The following is an 18,783-nucleotide window of genomic DNA, read 5'->3' as shown; positions in this document are numbered from 1 at the left end:
AGAATTATGTCAGATCATAATCCGTTAGTTTTAACATTATCACTGGGGAAACTCAGGAAAAAAGAGTCATCTTGGACATTTGAGAGAGCTCTCCTAAAGGATGTGGAATATATTAATTACATACAGGAATGGATAGCTTCATTTTGGGAGATTAATAGAGGGTCTGCTCCCCCGGGTGTTGCTTGGGATGCATTCAAGGCTAGCATTAGGGGGGTAACCTTGAGTTACATGCTCTACAGACACAGACAGGAGCGGATTGGGATAGATAAAACGCTAAAAGAGCTTGCAGCTTTAGAAGTACTACTGTCTAGGGCTATTGAAAGAAGGGAGCCCTTGGAGGATATTCTCCTAAGAATCGACATTAATAAAGCAGAGGCAAGCGAAAGTATTTCGAGTAAAGCAGCCAGCAATTATTTAAGTAAAAAGGAAATTTGTTATGAATTTAGCGAACGGATTGGACACCTACTGGCAATTCGAACGAGGCAGAATCTGGCAGCAGGGGAGATCAAAGAAATCTCGGACGGTAAGGGGGGAGTGGTGAATAGGCCAGAAGATGTTAGGGAAGTTTTTAGAGGGTTTTATGCAGCTCTACATGATCAGCATCTTCCAACCTTGGCGCTAGAGGCTATGGAATACCTTGAGGACATCTCACACTCGGTATTAGAAGAGGAGGGGAAAGAGGAGCTAGACCTCCCTATCACGCTACAGGAAGTGTGGCATGCTGTTAACAAGCTTCCCTCGGGGAAAGCTGTGGCCCCGGACCAAATTCCAGCAGAATTTTACAAAACTTTCTGGGGCTCATTGGGTATAGATTTTCATAAGACCCTACGACAGGCGCAACAAGGGTCATCGGTCTCCCACTCCTGGGGCGGGGCAGACATAATAGTTATATTAAAAAAAGATAAACCTCCTCTGGAACCGGGTTCCTATAGGCCAATTACACTAATGAACGCTGACGCAAAAATGTTCTCAAAAGCTCTGGCAATAAGATTAGGGAGGGTTATAGAAAGTCTGGTCAGCAACACACAACATGGGTTTATTCTCTGGAAAGGGACCACGCAGCACACAAGGCAGTTGATAACTTTGCAGGACGCAGCGGAGGTTTCAGGAGACCCTGCCACTGCTGTTTTTCTAGATGCAGAGAAGGCCTTCGACAGGGTCTCCTGGGACTACCTCTGGAAGGCTATGGAATGGTGTGGCATTGGTACAGGGTTCATCAGGGCAATCCAGGCCTTATATAAAGAGCCTACGGCGAGGGTTAAAATCAATAAAGGATACACAGACACTCTGTAGCTAAAACGAGGAACCAGGCAGGGTTGTCCCTCCTCACCTTTGTTGTTTTGCCTTGTTCTTAGACCCACTATTACGGAGGTTGGAAGGCAACAACAATATACTTCCAGTTTCCATGCATGGTAGCGAGTATAAAACTTTCGCCTATGCGGACGACGTGGCCATTATTACCCCTGATCCAAGCAAGGCCATAGTGGAAATTGAACAGGAGGCAAGGAAGTTCGGGGCAATCTCAGGATACTCGATAAATAATGGGAAGACACAAATAGTCCTAAACTATTTTACAACCTATCAGGATGTGAGGGTGGTTCCATTGGCAGTGTATTTAGGGATCAGGGTAACATTAGATCTGGACAGCCTGGTAGATGTAAATATGGAGCCGTTAATAACTAAAGTGAAGAAGGACTTGGAAAGGATACATAATTTACATCTAACTCTTGCGAGCGTATTAATGTCAATAAAATGATGACATTACCGAAGCTATTGTATATATTTAGAGCAATTCCTTTATTTTTTGAGCACGCCTGGCTCAACAAATTGGAGCTGATATTGAATAGGTTCATCTGGGCACAAGGGAAAATAAGGGGAGCGTATCAGCACATTACCCTATCTAGAGAAAGAGAAGCGGCTGGGGGGCCCCAGACTTTAGGTTATATTACTGGGCGGCAGCATTACAATATTTTCAGGGATTAATAGGGGGTGGAAGTAATGGAAATGAACAATCGGGGGATAGACCTTCAGGTAAAAATGTATATAGGGCACTGTTGGGTGAGGATGCAGAGAACTGCCTGTTAAACACGATCGACTTTAGTTATTTTAAACACACTAGGTTTAAGACTCTACAAGCAGCGTATAACATCTGGAGGGTGTTCACCAAAAAAGTAGGGCTGGGTAGATATAATAGGTATACTCGAATGTCTACTAATGCCTCATTACCGGGGGATATATTTAATGACTCAGTTATGGCAGATTGGAAGAACAAAGGCATAAGGAAAATCGGAGATCTATTTGACCAGGGGGGCATGCTCCAGTTTCAGGAGTTACAAACTAAGTTTCATATAAACAGCAGGAGCTTCTTTAAGTACCTACAGGTGAGAAGATTTTTTTCCAGTAAACGGGGTGGACCGCTGGGATTCGGTCATTGCCGAATATTAGATTATGTAGAGAGCAGCGGGAACTGCTCAATTAGACAGTCATACGCTGAGCTGAATGCACTTAAAATAGACGATAGGGACAAATACGCCTGTAAGTGGGCAGGAAAATTAGGCTCCTCACTTGAGGGATTCCAGGACTCCTTGGATATGGGATGCACTATAATATGCTCAGCAACTCTACAAGCACAACACTATAAAACTCTGTACTCCCTTTACTATACTCCCGCCAGAATAGCGAAATGGGGGGCATCACAGGAACAACTTGCCCACGCTGCGACTCAACCGATGCTGACATAATCCACATATTCGCAGGTTGTCCACAACTGTACACCGTTATTAATGCAATTGAGAAGTTTATGGATACTTCGCTAGGGGTTAAGATGACCCTGTCACCAGAATTATTAATTCTAGGGGTGTCGGGAGAAGCAGGAGGCCAGGCTACAGAGTTCTTATTTATGGCCACGGCAGTATACAGCATATGTATAGCAAAGGCGTGGCTAGATAAGACTCCCCCAACTTTTCAAACCTGGATAGCCAGGTTGCTGGCTACATACAATTTGGAGAAAGCGATTTATGACAGGAAGGGACGCAGGGCCAGAATACTGGGGAGTAAAATTTGGAGTCCCATAGCACAATGGAAAAGGGGGATGCCTAGTACGCCTTGACAAATTAGTAGGCATGGAGGCTTGGAATAACTAATAATAATTAGAATATGACCAGATCACTTAGTCTCTTTGCCCCTTCCCTTTTCCTGCATCACTAAGACATGATTATTCCTGCAGCACCCTCTTGCAGGGTCTATGCATCGTTAAGGGACCTATTGGTAGCAGAGAGATAATAGGAACATGTAAAAAGTGACTAAAATAGTATGCGAAACTGTCTTCTCTTTTGTATAACGGTGTACTGTGTTTTTTTTTTTCTTTGGTGTTTTTTTTTATGCTTTGTTATTGGAAATGTGTTGAAATGTGTTTGGATATAGTGTGCTGTAACACTTGGTATACATCTATTTGTATAAAAAAACCTTTTTATTAAAACATTTAAAAAAAAGGAAATTGCAAGTAGCTATACACAACAGTGTCTCAGACAGTGTTTGCATTTCCCAATAGATCCCAAATTGACCTGTCTCATCAATATTCATGCAGGAGGTCGCAATTTGCAACCAATTGGGAATGGCTCCAATACAGGGATGGTGGACTGCTAGGGTCAGCAGACCACCATGTCTGTGATTGTTTTTTAAACAAAGCAATATTTGTTTTTGTGATGCAGCCATTTTTCTTAAATAAAAACTAGCTGCATTATAAAAATAAAAAGTTTTCTTTTGATTTTTTTAAGAGCAGTCAGTGGTCCTTGTGACCACTGCCTGTTCCTAAAGAATGTTTTCACCCATATTCACAAAGGGGAAGTGGTCCCCTGGGGACCCCTCCCTGTTTGCAAATGGGTTACCGCATCCTCAACAGAGTCAAAAATGTATGAATGTTTTATGACTGCATTCTGGTTGCAAAACAGTCATACACACCAGTGCTATTGGGTATTAGGAAGGGACGCCCTAAACACACCCCTTCCTAACACTTAATCGAAAGAGCAAAATGCAATTCGGTAACAATTTACAGAGTTGCATTTTGCCTTTTGTACATGGCAAAATGCATTTTAACATTTGCAAACGGCCCGATGGGCCTTTTGTGACCGGTAAAATACTTCGGACATCTGCAGGTTTGGCCATTTGACCATACCAGAGACTGTGGAACAAGCACAATTCACTTTGATATATATTGTAAAGTAGTTTTGCCTGGATAACAAAAGCAACAACAACAAAATACACTCTCACTAACAAAGTAAAGTGCCTCTATTCCACTTGAAGTATGTCAGGTAATAGTGAGGAAGGAAATAGATAGGTATGCCAAGCAAAATAGATAACTGAATAATTCTGGGATTTTTGGAACAGTGCCATTTAATGGCTAGAATAGAGTTAGTAAACACCCTTTAAAATTGAAAAAGGTTAAGAAGGCACAGTCCTATCTATTTCTGATAATTGTATAAAAATATGTGTATTCCCATGGTATCACTATTTTAGATGTGTTGAGAGCAACTCACAACGTCAGTTAACAATACTTGATAGACTACTATGTGAGAGCTACCTGACACACTCATAAATGCCTTTGTGTATCTCCCCCAAAATTGCTTATATAAATATTGCACTTTCTGTTGATGTCAATGGCTTTAAAGAAGTCCACCATTTCAAGATGGCTAATTAATTGACAATAAACCAATATACTATTCACACAGCAATTGTAGATTTTAAGCTATGTAGCTAGGTCGCCATGGTAAATGTGTTGCTAAGTAACTGCCTAGGTAGGCAGCCAGACAGCGAGACCTAGCTAACTAACTGGGGAGAGGATGTGGTCCGTTGGCTAGACTGACGACTATGGTGTTGGAAACCAGGGTTCGAGCCTCAGGGTCGCGTCCACATCCTGTGATTCTGGGCAAATCACTTAAGCTCCCCGTGCCTGAATGTGTAAGTAACCAATTCTCATGTGAAGCGCTCCAATACCTTCGGGTCGAGTTCGCGCTATATAAATATGCAAAAAAACACATAACTATAAAGAAGATAAACAGAGAGAAGATATAGAGACAGTGATGGAAATTCATACACCTCTGGTTTACAGACAGTGGTGACATTTTCTAGAAAGGCATTCCTTCAGACAAGCAAATAGGAAGATCTTTAATTGTTTACATTACTGTAAATAGCATATTTCTAGCCCAATAAGTAGATCATTTTAAATCCTACTTTTATTGTTTTGGCAGATGAGCTTAACAATTACACAAATATTACAATTCATTTTAAATACAAATGTGCATATTTTGAGGCATAAACAGTGCGCATCAGAGAAAAATGTCTTGGAATTCGTTGAAAGTTGCTTCTTGCCTATGAAGTAGAAGGACAATGTATAAATCAGACCAGGAGCACTCAATGCTCCATAATATGCAGCTGCTGTGGTCTTAGCAAACGTCACTGGTTCATTATCCTGGTCCTCGTGACTGGCTGCTCAACTTGCTTCTTACTGTTGCCTCAAGCGATGGGTGACTCCTTCTGCATTAAACAGAGCACAGAAATGAAAAACACTCATAACAGCTGTCTTACAATACACAGATTTTCTGAGCAGAGCCATGGGACTAAGGGGCATATTACCAAGGGCTGTATCGCCGCTTTAGCGGTACTTTCTGCCACTAAAGCTGCAATATTTTTGTCGCCCTATTAGCAAGCTGTCGCTTACAGCTGTTACCGACAGTTTACTGGCAATAGCGCCCTTTTTTTTGCCGCTTTGCATGTCAGCGATATTTATCGCTAATGACATGCAAGGTAGGCGTTCCTCACTAAAAGTAAAGGGAAACAGTCGCAAACACAACTTCCCCCAATTATCAATGCCCACGAAGCGGTAAAAAATAGTCTCGCTAACCGAGATTAACGATTAATTTTAACGCCTGATAAAAACATGACTTACCCATTTTATCAATGTGGGTGGATTGTTAGGTTAAGTACACACTTGCCTATTAGCAAGCTTTTCATTAGCGCAGTTAATTTAGCGCTGGTATTCTCACGCTATTTCTGGTTTTCGCCGCTATCACTAGATTTTTTATCGCCTTAGAGATAAGCGTTGCTAATAACGTGCTATCTCTGCGATGAAATCGAGCGATAGACGGCGATAAAAAAAATGCAGCAAACCTGGGTTAGCAATAATTATCGCCTCTTCTTGCTAATATGCCCCCAAGTCTTCCCCAAAAGAACAGTGACAGGAAAGAGATAGACCAATTGTGAGCTCCAGTGTAATATTCGCAATGTTCTGCCTACAGTCTTTCAATAATTACCCTCTCATGAACTGACAGCTTCCCCACATCATTAGGTAGTCCTCCTTTAAGTAGCTAAGGACTGTTACTTCTGCTTGTTCACTACAGTCTGTGTCATTTTATGCAAGATATTTGCAGCAAGTTGTACCAAAAATAGGATTTGCGATTTCTTAATTGCTATTTTTACTAAATCGCAATTCAGAAATCGCAATTCCTAATGTAAGAAAACGTACATACTTCAGATAGTGATTCCTAAAAGGGTCTCAAATAGACTTGCCTCATGAATATTAAGGCGGTAGGTCCCAATTTGCGACCCATTAGGAATTGCAGCCATCAAAGGGATGGTGCCTGCTGGGACCAGCAGGCACCATGTCTATGATTTGCTTTCAATAAAGCAATCTTTTCTTTTTTTTTTAAATGCGACCGTTTTCCTTACAGGAAAACGGGATGTGTTTCAAAAATGAAATAAAACGTTTATGTTTCATTTTTTAAGAGCAGGCAGCTCCTAAAAAATATTTGCTTCAACATTCAAAAGGGTAAGGGATCCTGTGGGGACCCCTAACCATTTTCAAATAGTTACTACTACCACTGAGGTGTCGGTAAAAGAATGAATGTTTTGCAACTGTATTTTGGTCACAACACATTTATACAGAGCACTGCAATTGGGTATTTGGGAGGTACGCCCTAAACAGGTCCTTCCAAATACAGAATCGCAGTTTGGGTTTTGTACATATGAAAAAGCCTTTTTGCGGTCGGAAACCATCTGATTCAGTGAATTGCGCCATTTCCCAACTGCAAAAAGGTTTTGTACATATGGTCCATAATCACTTATTCTCTCCTCCCTAATACTTCAAGTGAAAAAAATACCTGATTTCACCTGACATCCCCCCTCCTCCCTTCTATCTCTTTGTAACACAAACAAACAAAGATAGATGATTTTTCTGCTTTTTTCCTTTCCTTCCTTGGCCACTTTTTCTGCAGAATGAGTAATACCTACGTGTTCAGCGCCCTTGCTTGTAACCCCTAACAAACATAAAATAATGCTTATATTCTACCACCCATCAAAACCTTGCTCTGATGTTCTTAACATCAAATACGTTGCTACCACTGGTCCACCAAGCCATTTGATAAGAATGGAGAAGAGTTTGATGCTGAGATCAACCTAGAAATGACTCACTGTGACTGAGTCAGTGCTTGAGAGGTCCCACATTTTCTCACTCATAAACTAAGAGGGGGAAGTGGGACTCCAAGTAACATCGTCTGCCTATTAACTATCCACATTAAATATATGATAATCAGTTCCCTGACCCTCAACCCCCAAGTAGAAAGTATTGCTTCAGCAACTCTTCACCTTTCTATAGTTTGGAGATATAACGGCTTAGGGGGCAGGGGCGGCTCTAGGCTCATGGCGGCCCTGGGCAGGAAGCGTAGGTAGGGGGCCCCGGAAGAGAGGGTCCGGGCGGGGCAGAGCTCCCAGGAGCTCAGGAGGTCGGGGTGGGTCAGGTTATTAGGAAGTGGATCAGAGCTGGATGCCGCCAAATCCCTCCCAGGGGCCGCCACGCAAATATGTATCCATCCTCAGAAGAATATTATATTAAGGATATATATTAGCGTGGAAGCCCCAGGGTTTGGTGGCCCTGTGCAGGTGCACAGCTTGCACATGCCTAAGGCCGCCCCTGTAGGGGGTGATTTAGTGTTTAGCGGAGACAACGAGAAACTGGCAGTCTGGCAAACCTGCAGTTACCCTGCTCTCTTTAAAGTTGGGAGAGCTGCTGGATTTCTGATGGTGCATCCATTGAAAACCCATGACCCACTGGCCCGTCCATCAAAGGGTCGCAGGGTTACATTGTCAGATATCCCACACTTTATAGGATGTGTTGTCCATCTCTTGTTTTTCCTGCCTGTAATAGTTCAGCAAGGCATGGCAGTGCAGTGCAGAAAAATATAAAAATACTCTAAGGTGCAGGGAGAAAACTCCCTGAGATCAGAAATAAAAACATGCTATGTGGGGTTGTTAAAAAAAAAAAAAAAGAATGCCGGAGCACAAAGCATAGCAGTTTACTCTGCTTCGCATTCAAGCGAGCCAAATGTTAATACACCAGCAGGAGAACTTTCGGTACATTGCCAAGCAGGTGATGACCCTTAATAAGGTAGTTGTCCTTTCACCAATGTGTGCAGTTAAGGGCCTCCATTGACCCAAGGTTTCTGCCAGATAACGACCAGCTTCTAAAGGAAACCCAGCAGTTCTCCCACCCATAACTGGGGCAGGAGAGCTATGGTTTTGCAGAAAGGGAGCTCCACTATTTTATAGTGGAGCCCCTGTTCTGTCAAACCCTAAAAGACCCCGATAGTCTGACCGATCTACTGGCCTATGCCCTCCTCTTCCCAGCTGTCGTTGCTACTACTGTGTGTGCTCTCCTAGTCATTGAAACTGTGCTCAGAACGTGCCAATTACTTGTTGATGTCTCGTTTTCGAGACACAGGGAAATGTGGAGACAGATGAGTGATAGTGTTGACTTCAACTGAGTGGTGTCAGCTTCCTAGGTCTTCTTTCTGCCAGAAATCGGTCCTCGGTAGCTTGTTTCCGGTCCAGGGAAGGCATGGCTTGGCAGTTCGGGCTGGACTGTTCCCATGAGGCACAGGGTCAGACTGATTTGCATATGGCCATGTCTGAACTGGGGTGGTGTGGAGTGCAAAAAAACCGATGGATTTAGGCCCAGATCTCTGTACTGGGGTGAATGTATGACATTGTTCTGCATTCTGTCCATCAACTGTGGTTTTTGCATTTATCACCCCGAGTGGGATGGGTATGCTCAGACTTGAGTCCCATGCACTCTACACCACTGGATTCAAGCAAGCTGGGCTGAAGACGGCTGGAATGCCAGAAACCGGTCCTCGGAAGCTTGTTTCTGGTCTAGGGAAGGCATGGCTTGGCAATTCGGGCTGGACTGTTCCCATGAGGCACAGGGTCAGACTGATTTGCATATGGCCATGTCTGAACTGGGGTGGTGTGGAGTGCAAAAAAAACGATGGATTTAGGCCCAGATCTCTGTACTGAGGTGAATGTATGACATTGTTCTGCATTCTGTCCATCAACTGTGGTTTTTGCATTCCTAGGTCTTCTATGGCACACTGCTGCAAAATCACACAATTGCATACTAGTTTTCAGCTGCTGTCTTTGGGCCGGATGTACGACCATTTTCTGCGACTACAAAATTGGTCTGCCCCATGTACAAACACTATTTTGCGAGTCAGTAACCTATTACAGACTCGCAGAATAGGGTTTGCGACTTGCTATTCGGAAGGGGCATGACAAGGGCATCCCTTCCTAATAGCGACTCGTACTTCAATGTACAGATGTTTTGCGACCTCAAAACACATGCAGTTTACCACTTACTTCAAGTAGGTGGTAAGCCACTCGCAAATTGGAAGGGTTCCCCAAAGGGCCACTTCCCCCTTGTGAATGGATGTGAAAATATTTTTTAAGAGCTGGCATTGGCAATTCGGGCTGGACTGTTCCCATGAGGCACAGGGTCAGACTGATTTGCATATGGCCATGTCTGAACTGGGGTGGTGTGGAGTGCAAAGAAAACGATGGATTTAGGCCCAGATCTCTGTACTGAGGTGAATGTATGACATTGTTCTGCATTCTGTCCATCAACTGTGGTTTTTGCATTCCTAGGTCTTCTATGGCACACTGCTGCAAAATCACACAATTGCATACTAGTTTTCAGCTGCTGTCTTTGGGCCAGATGTACGACCATTTTATGCGACTACAAAATTGGTCTGCCCCATGTACAAACACTATTTTGCGAGTCAGTAACCTATTACAGACTCGCAGAATAGGGTTTGCGACTTGCTATTCGGAAGGGGCATGACAAGGGCATCCCTTCCTAATAGCGACTCGTACTTCAATGTACAGATGTTTTGCGACCTCAAAACACATGCAGTTTACCACTTACTTCAAGTAGGTGGTAAGCCACTCGCAAATTGGAAGGGTTCCCCAAAGGGCCACTTCCCCCTTGTGAATGGATGTGAAAATATTTTTTAAGAGCTGGCATTGGTCCCACGGACCACGGCCTACCCTTAAAAAATGAAACAGAAACCTTTCATTTTTCTTTTTTAAATGCAGCCCGTTTTCCTTTAAGGAAAACGGGCTGCATTTAATAAAAAACCTGCTTTATTTAAACAGCAGTCACAGACATGGTGGTCTGCTGACCCCAGCAGGCCTCCATCCCTGGGAGTGCTTGCCATTTCCTATGGGGTCGCAAATTGCACCTGCCTCATGAATATTAATGAGACATGCACTTTGCGACCACATTAGGAATCGCAAATAGTGTCTGAGACACTGTTGTAAATTACAATTTGCGAGTCGCAAAACGATGCAATTTGCGACTGACAAATTATAAGGGTTGCACATCTGGCACTTTGTCCTTTACAGACAGATAGAGGGAGACCACAGGAAGCACAAATATTTCTGCTGACTTAAAAGGTATAAAAAAAACTGTGACAGAAAACTTTATGACCTAAACTGATTAAAATATTTAACCTGTGGTCAAGGTGATCGTTCAATATTTTTCCATTAAACACATTTATTAATTGAAAAATGCACAATATAAGTTGCTTCTTCAAAATAAATTTATCAAAACAGTATAAATACCACACACTAAACGCAAATGACCATTTAGTACATACAGCTCCTAGTTCTATGCATTGCTATTTTGTACACACACATCCACTCATATGTATGCACCCACACACGCACACACACTCACACACAAACACACACACACACGCACTTCCCCGCAGAACAATGTGCTACTTCCACCATGTGAAAATCAGAAAAAAAATAGAATCCTATTTACCTTCGGTTGTTCACGGCACATGTTATCTGTAAAAAAACAAAATTATTCAGTAGGTCAAAGATTCTTTCCTGTTGTTGACCAAAATATTTTCACTACAGACTTCACAAAGTACCCACAAATCACACAAGATTTAGGGAGTTATTTATGTGGCTGAGAAACCTGTCCACCAAACTGATGGTCTACCCACTTTATTTTGAATAAAATGGACTCTCATGTTTCAGCCATCAGAGACCCAGCTGGCAGAAATATTACATTGATGCCCCCATGCACCTTAGAACCTTTTTCCCGTTTGACCATCTGTTCACTAAGGGTTGAATGAGGCTCCACTACCTTGATTGTCCTGCCTCACTACCCCTTATTGTTTTAAAAAAGCAGTGAGCCATGCCATTAAAAATCTATTTTTTGGACTCTACTGACTTTTTTTTAATCTCACCCACGCTCACTTTTGCACAACCATAAACCCCTTCTCCTTTTTTCAGGCCCCTCACACCCACACACCCTTTGGCGAAGGAATAGAAGATCCCCGCCAAAGTGCGACATCTTTTGTCGCCCGACAGGCATTGCACCGCCAGTCTGTCGCAGGGGCAGGATACCGATGATGACGCTGGACGATCACCGGGTGGGATTACAAGTGTAGTCCAACCGGTGACCTGTGTGAGGTATCCCTAAAAATTCCGAAAAGGGTTCACAACACTCACCCTTTCTGCCTGACTCGATGAGAGAGAGGCTCATGCCAGTCATTTAGTTGACTTAGCCCGGGGAACTCTGTATTATTAGTTGTTGGTTAGCCCCGTTTGATAATGCCAGGAAAAGCTTGACAGCCCTAAACCAAAAAAAAAGAAAAATGCCCCCCACACAATGGAAGAAAACTCCTTGGGTGTGATGATCATTAGTTTTGTGGTTTTTAAAACAAACTCCTCCTTTTAGATTCAGTTTTTGGAAAACAAAATGTTTGCTAGGTGGCCACATGAAACATGGCAGATGCTCAGCATATTTACAGTGCCTTCAGAGGACTGGCAGCATCTCCTTTCAAGGCACTACCTGTTTTGCTGCGAGGGGCTCGTCCGACGGGGTTGCCATGTAGTTGCCTGACTCTGCAATGGTGGCGCCTGTGACCCAGCAGCGCTGATAATTCTCGCTGCTCACTATGTGGACTCCTGGGACCTGTGTTGTGTGGAGGGTCCTGGGGGTGGCAGCGCGACTTCCACCACGTGCCCCTGCTTGCTGCTGTGAGCTCGTCATATGGCTCTGTCACACGGAACCCATGCCTGATTCTAAGATGGCACCTACAATACACAGCTACCGCTGTCCCTGCCTGCTCATCAAGTGTGCTGTTACGACTGTTGCTTCGACTGGGGGGTCTTGTGCTGTGGGCTAATCCTGGAGGGGACAGACATCTTGCACACAATGCTCCCCTGTGCCCTGCCCTAGCCCAGGACCCCCAGCTCTCCCAGACATCGGAGCTCAGGATCGGAGGCCTGAGGCATGACCCCCCCCAGCTCTCCCAGACATCGGAGCTCAGGTCTTTCTTCCCTGACCCCTGGTCTCCGGATTGATCTCCTCTGCCCCAGCTCCACATGGATGATGAGGCTGTGAATTTACTGCGGACTGCCTTTCTCCCCCAGCCCCGGACTTGCTGGCTATGGGAGCCCTCTTCCTGGACTTTCGGACTTGGACCTTTGTGCTCCTCGCCATTTTCTTTTATGACTCGCTTCTTCTTCTACCTTTCTCCTCCGCCATTTTAGTGATCTCTGACCTCCCCCCCTGTCCTAGCGACCTTTCTATTGTCTCTCCTGTTGCCTCTGACACACTCCTCACTGTCTCCCTCATTACTATCTGCTTCCATCTCTCGTTTGTCTCCCTTTCCTGCCTTTCTCTGTCCCCCCCCCCCCCCCCCCCCCCCCTTGGTGCTGTTATTGCATTCCCCCCTCCGACCCCACTTCATGGAACTGTGCTTTTCTGTATATAGCGAATATGCAGTAGACCTTTGTATATCTACCATTCCTACGTGACTCTTAGAGTATATCCATTTGTATCCCTTCCCTGTGTATATAGAGATAACTCTAATCACTAGTATATGCAGTAGACCTTTGTATATCTACCATTCCTACGTGACTCTTAGAGTATATCCAGTCATATTCCTTCCCTATGTATATAGAGATAACTCTAATCACTAGTATATGCAGTAGACCTTTGTATATCTACCATTCCTACGTGACTCTTAGAGTATATCCAATCTTATCCCTTCCCTATGTATATAGAGATAACTCTAATCACTAATATATGCAGTAGACCTTTGTATATCTACCATTCCTACGTGACTCTTAGAGTATATCCAGTCTTATCCCTTCCCTATGTATATAGAGATAACTCTAATCACTAATATATGCAGTAGACCTTTGTATATCTACCATTCCTACGTGACTCTTAGAGTATATCCAGTCTTATCCCTTCCCTATGTATATAGAGATAACTCGAATCACTAGTATATGCAGTAGGCCGCTGTGCTCTCTACCATTCTTATGTGACTCTTAGAGTATATCCATTTGTATCCCTTCCCTATGTTTATAGAGATAACTCTAATCACTAGTATATGCAGTAGACCTTTGCACTATCTACCATTCATATGTGAGTCTTAGAGTATATTCATTTGTATCTCCTCCTTGTGTGACTTTACATCTTGTACATTTGCAATTTTTTCTGTTTGTATCCTTTATGTAACGCATGTAATCCTAAGTCCTTATGTTTTTCAACTGGTTCTTATGTAAAGCGCTCTGACACCTTCGGGTAAAGTTCGCGCTATATAAAATCGCATAAATAAATAAATAAAATACAATAAAATAAACAGAGCTCTCCACAAGGCAGAATGACGTCCTCCAGGGCAGTGGAGAGCATTCCTTGGCTGCCCTGGTGGAATTGAGTACCACCCACCAAACCCTGAATGACCCCCTTAGTACACCAATAAAGAAGGACTCAAAAATAACAGTCAGCAGGAAAAGAAGCATATTGTTAATTTAATATACTCTAATGTACACTGAGAGATCAGTAAGTAATACCATTGATTTTAGGAGAAACTCACACATAACAAGTACTAAATATTTCATATTTAAACAATTGAGAATTGATGAAGTCAAATAGCTGTCCAGGAATTATTTGATGATGCCAAACAATAGACCACTGCAAATGAACTACATTCCTTTTCTCTTTGCCCTCCAAGGACCATTTGTACAAATTTTAGGGATTGCAATTTTCTAATTGCGATTCTTTGCCTACTTATTGAGTTTCATTTAGCTATTCCTAATGTGTCACAATTGCCATACCTCATACATTTTAAGGAGATAGGCCACAGTGTGTGACCCACTACACAGGAATGGTAGCCTGCTGGGGTCAGAAGACCACTATGTCTGTGATTGCTTTTTAATAAAGCACACTTTTTTTTATTGCAACCCGATTTCCTTAAAGGAAAATGGGATGTGTTTAAAAATAAAAAAAATAATCTTTGAGGTTTCATCTTTTAAGACCAGGTAGTGGTCCATGAAATCACTGCCTGCTCTTAGAAAATGATGTTTTTTGCATTCTCAAAGTGGAAAAGGTCCACAAGGGACCCCTTCCCATTTGTGAATGGTTACCACTACCTTTTAGTAGTCAGTAAAAAATGTATAATGTGTAACCGTAATTCGATTGCAAAACGTTCATACATAGCACTGTATTTCACTGTATTTCACTATTTGGAAGGGATGCCCTAAACATGCCCCTTCAAAATACTGAATCGCTAAACCAAACTGCTATTCGTAACAAGTTACAAAATTATAATTTGGCATTTGTACATATGTAAAAGCATTTTTGTGGTCGGAAACGGCCCAATAAGGCCATTTCCGACTGTAAAATGGTGTGTACATATGGCTCAAAATTTCACAGCACCTCCAAACTTGACCCTGTCTAGGTGACATGAACCTCGCAGGTTTATTCTGCCAATACACCCTAGAAAACACATCATTTATACTTCCTGCAAATTGTGCTAAATTATCTATCCTTACAATAACATGCTGGTATCCATAAAGATGCCCGCCCCAACATTGCTCCAATTTAAGAAAGAGTTGAAGATTCACGTCTTTAAATAACACTACATCACAGTGCATTAATGCCATGATTACTTTAGGTAATCCTCATTACTCTTAGTCCTACTCGTCCTCGACCCAGTCATCACACATGAGGTATTCCACAAAACAGGAAACAAAACAGGAAACGCTTTTTAGACTCCACCCACCCTCCTGTCAGATGCTATAACATACCTCACCACCAGAAGCACATCATGACATACCAAGCACCAAAGGCCTGGAAAGGGAGGGCGGGTGGAGGTATGACTGGGTCGAGGACGAGTAGGACTAAGAGTAATGCGGATTTACTAAAGTAATCATAGCATTACCTCTACGTCCCTCGTCCTCGACCCAGTCATCACACATGAAGCATACCAAAGCAACCCCCCACAAAGGCCTTTGGCATACCACAAACTGAAACAGACCAGACACCAAGGAGTGCAGCAAGTGAAATGTTTAATAACAAACATAATCAGACAGAGGGGGTAACCCCCACAGCTTGCAAAACACCAGAACCAAAATGTGTCTGACCAGACAGAGCACAATTCAAGCGATAATGCTTCACAAAGGTGGACTCGGACGCCCAAGTCTCCGCCCGACAAATCTCCTCAAGGGGAACACCATGGAAAGCAGCCCACGAAGCAGACACACCCCTGGAGGACCTCGCCTGAACCCGTGAGGGGCATGGCAAATCAGAGCCCTGATAGGCCAACGAGATCACAGCCTTAATCCAGCAACCCAAAGTGAGACGGGAGGCAGCCTTACCCCTACCAGCCAAACCAAAGGTCACAAAGAGGGAGTCAGAAGACCGAAACTCAGCAGAATGAGCAACATAAACAGAGAAGGCATGCCTCACATCCTAAGAATGTAGCAAGAGGTCAGAAGGCGAGGAAGGAGATGGACAGAGAGAAGGAAGAACCAACTCCTGAGAAGAATGGAAACGAGAACGAATCTTAGGCAAAAACCCGGGATCAAAAGAGAGGAGCACCGCGTCGTCCAGAAAACGCAAAAAGGGAGAGAGCAACGCAAGCCCGTAAGCTTGCCCAACCTCCTCGCAGAAGTAACAGCAACCACGAATGGCACTTCAAAAGACAGGAACTTGAGGTCCACGGACTCCAAAGGCTCAAAAGGAGGGGACTGCAAAGCACCCAAAACCAAAGAAAGATCCCAAGGAGGAACCGGAGAGCGGACAGAAGGAGCAGAAAGAGAGAAACTCCGAAATAGACGGGAAACCAACAACCCATCCGAAGGCAGAAGAGAAGCCAGAATCCGAAAAGCCCGAATAGCAGCCCACTGACCCTTCAAAGTGGACAGAACATAGCTTTCTGAAAGCCATCCAAAAAAAAAATGAAGGCCGGAGAAAGGACCAGGGCAGCACACCAAGAAGAAAAAGAAGCCCAGTGCTTGGAATATGAGGCCAAAGTGGACTTCCGACGAGTAGCCTGCATCACAGTAATGAGGTGGTCGGGCAAACCCCGGACCCCAAGAGACAGCCGTTCAACCTCCAGACCACCAAGGTGAGAGGAACCAACAGGGAGGGAGACGGGGACCCCAGAGGAGACGGGCAGCGGGGCAGAATCCACGGAGGGCCCACTGCCAGACCCAGCAGCAGAGGAAACCAGGATCGGCGTGGCCAATAAGGGAGAACAGCCACCACCTGAGCCCCCACCCGCTGAACCTTGAGCAAGAAAGCAGGAATCAGAGGAAAAGGAGGGAAGGCATAAAGGAACCAAGGGGGCTAGAGGACAGACAATGCATCCACCCCCCAAGCACCCCTCTCCAGAGACCCGGAGCAGAACAGGGGAAGCAGGGTATTGGACTGGGAGGCAATCAAGTCCAGCACCGGAGTCCCGAACCTCCGGCAGATCAATCTGAAAATCCGAGGGGTGAGACACAGGGAGAGAGAGGACAGGAACCTCCGACTCAAGGAATCTGCCACCACGTTGTCCACACCCCGAATGTGCAGAGCACAGAGGGCCAAAAGATGAAGTTCCGCCCAACTCGCGATCGCATATGCCACCAGGGTCAGGGAAAGGCAGTGGGTACTGCCCTGGTGGTTGATGTAGGCCACAGTCACAGTGTTGTCCGATCTCACCAACACGTTGCACCCCTGAAGACGATCCCAGAAGAAGCGAAGCGCCCTCTCCACAGTGGACAGTCCTCCCAATTGGACGACTGGCGTGACTCCGACAGAAGCAAACGAGCCTGCACCGCCCAAGGACCCAAAGTCGCACCCCATCCCGATGCGCTGGCATCTGTTGTCAACACCAAAGGGGGTGGGGGATGGAACCACATTCCCTCCGACAGATTCGAAGAATCCAGCCACCACAGCAGAGCAGACACCAACTCCAAAGACACAGGCACAGGAACCGAGAAGTCCTGGACAGGAAAGGGCACCCAACTCTGAACATGCCACAACAGCGGCCGAAGATGAACCTTGGCCCAAGGCACAGTGAAGACAGTGGCAGGCATTTGACCTTGAACCACCAGCCACTGCAGGATAGGAGCCGAATACCCGGAAAGCAACCTCCTCAGCAACGACTGAAGACGCAGAATCCTGGACTCCCGGAGAAACACTCTGCCCAGAATGAAGTCGAAAATGGCCCCGATGAAGGCCATCCGAGTGGCATGCTCCAGGTGACACTTCAATAAGTTGATGAGGAAACCATGATCCTCGCGCGTACGCATGGTCAAGGAAAGGTGGCGAGACATGACATCCGGAGACGGAGTCAGGAGCAGCCAGTCGCCCTGATATGGAAACACAGACACCCTGAGGAGATGGAGGTGAGCCACCAAGGGAGCCGCCACCTTGGTGAACACCCTGGGGGCAGACCTGAGACCAAACGGAAGGACGCAGAATTGCTAGTGACGACCCTCCAGGCAGAAGCGCAGGAACGGCTGATCCCCCAATGCCATTGGTACATGGAGGTAAGCATCTTGGCGATCAAGCGAGGTGAACACCCAGCCCTCCTGGATCAAGGGAATCACCTTTTGCAAAGTCTCCATTTTGAACGGGATCTTCTGCACAAACAAGTTCAGGGCCCGAAGATTGATGACCACCCGGTAACCCCCCGTGACCTTCAGGACCACAAAGATGATGGAATAGGTCCCCAACCCACGCTCCGGGGGGGGACAGGGACAATCGTCAGCTTGTCGGACAGAACCCGAACACCCTCCAGTAACGCCAGATGGCGAAAGGGGTCCAAAGGCAACGGGTCACCACAACACCGGAGGAAGGAGGAGGAGACAGAAACTCTATCCGGTAACCCCTGGATAGAACATCCAGCACCCACTGGTCAGAGGTCCTCAGCAGACAAGCAGGGAGGAACAGCTGCAGTCTCCCACCAACCGCAGGTGGACCACCAACAAGACCGGGCACCGGAACGGCATAATCAGGAACGCTGTGTGCCAGACCCCCCATCCGGCGGGGGATTCTTCTGGAACCTCCCCGGAAAGGACCTACCAGCACACCGCTGGCCCTTAACCGAGGACTGCTGAAATCTGGAAGGCTGGCGAAAGCACTGGGCATTCGAG

At 45.1% G+C, this 18,783-nt stretch overlaps 1 protein-coding gene across 1 annotated transcript in view; it reads right to left on the bottom strand.

Annotated features, from left to right (window-relative positions):
- Window positions 1-4,373: 4,373 nt before the first annotated feature.
- The window catches only part of LOC147751005 (tyrosine-protein phosphatase non-receptor type substrate 1-like), a 140,074-nt gene continuing 125,664 nt past the window's right edge, over window positions 4,374-18,783 (bottom strand). Inside the window, exons 5-6 of the mRNA XM_086937487.1 lie at window positions 11,153-11,178; window positions 4,374-5,532 (exon numbers count right to left, since the gene is read on the bottom strand). Coding sequence (XP_086793613.1) covers window positions 5,512-5,532; window positions 11,153-11,178 — 47 coding nt within the window. The 3' untranslated portion in view covers window positions 4,374-5,511. The remainder of the gene's footprint in view (window positions 5,533-11,152; window positions 11,179-18,783) is intronic.

This window comes from Lissotriton vulgaris, chromosome 1_1, assembly GCF_964263255.1.
Source record: "Lissotriton vulgaris chromosome 1_1, aLisVul1.2, whole genome shotgun sequence".
Lineage (NCBI taxonomy): Eukaryota > Metazoa > Chordata > Amphibia > Caudata > Salamandridae > Lissotriton > Lissotriton vulgaris.
This window is presented reverse-complemented; position numbering and strand designations above follow the sequence as displayed.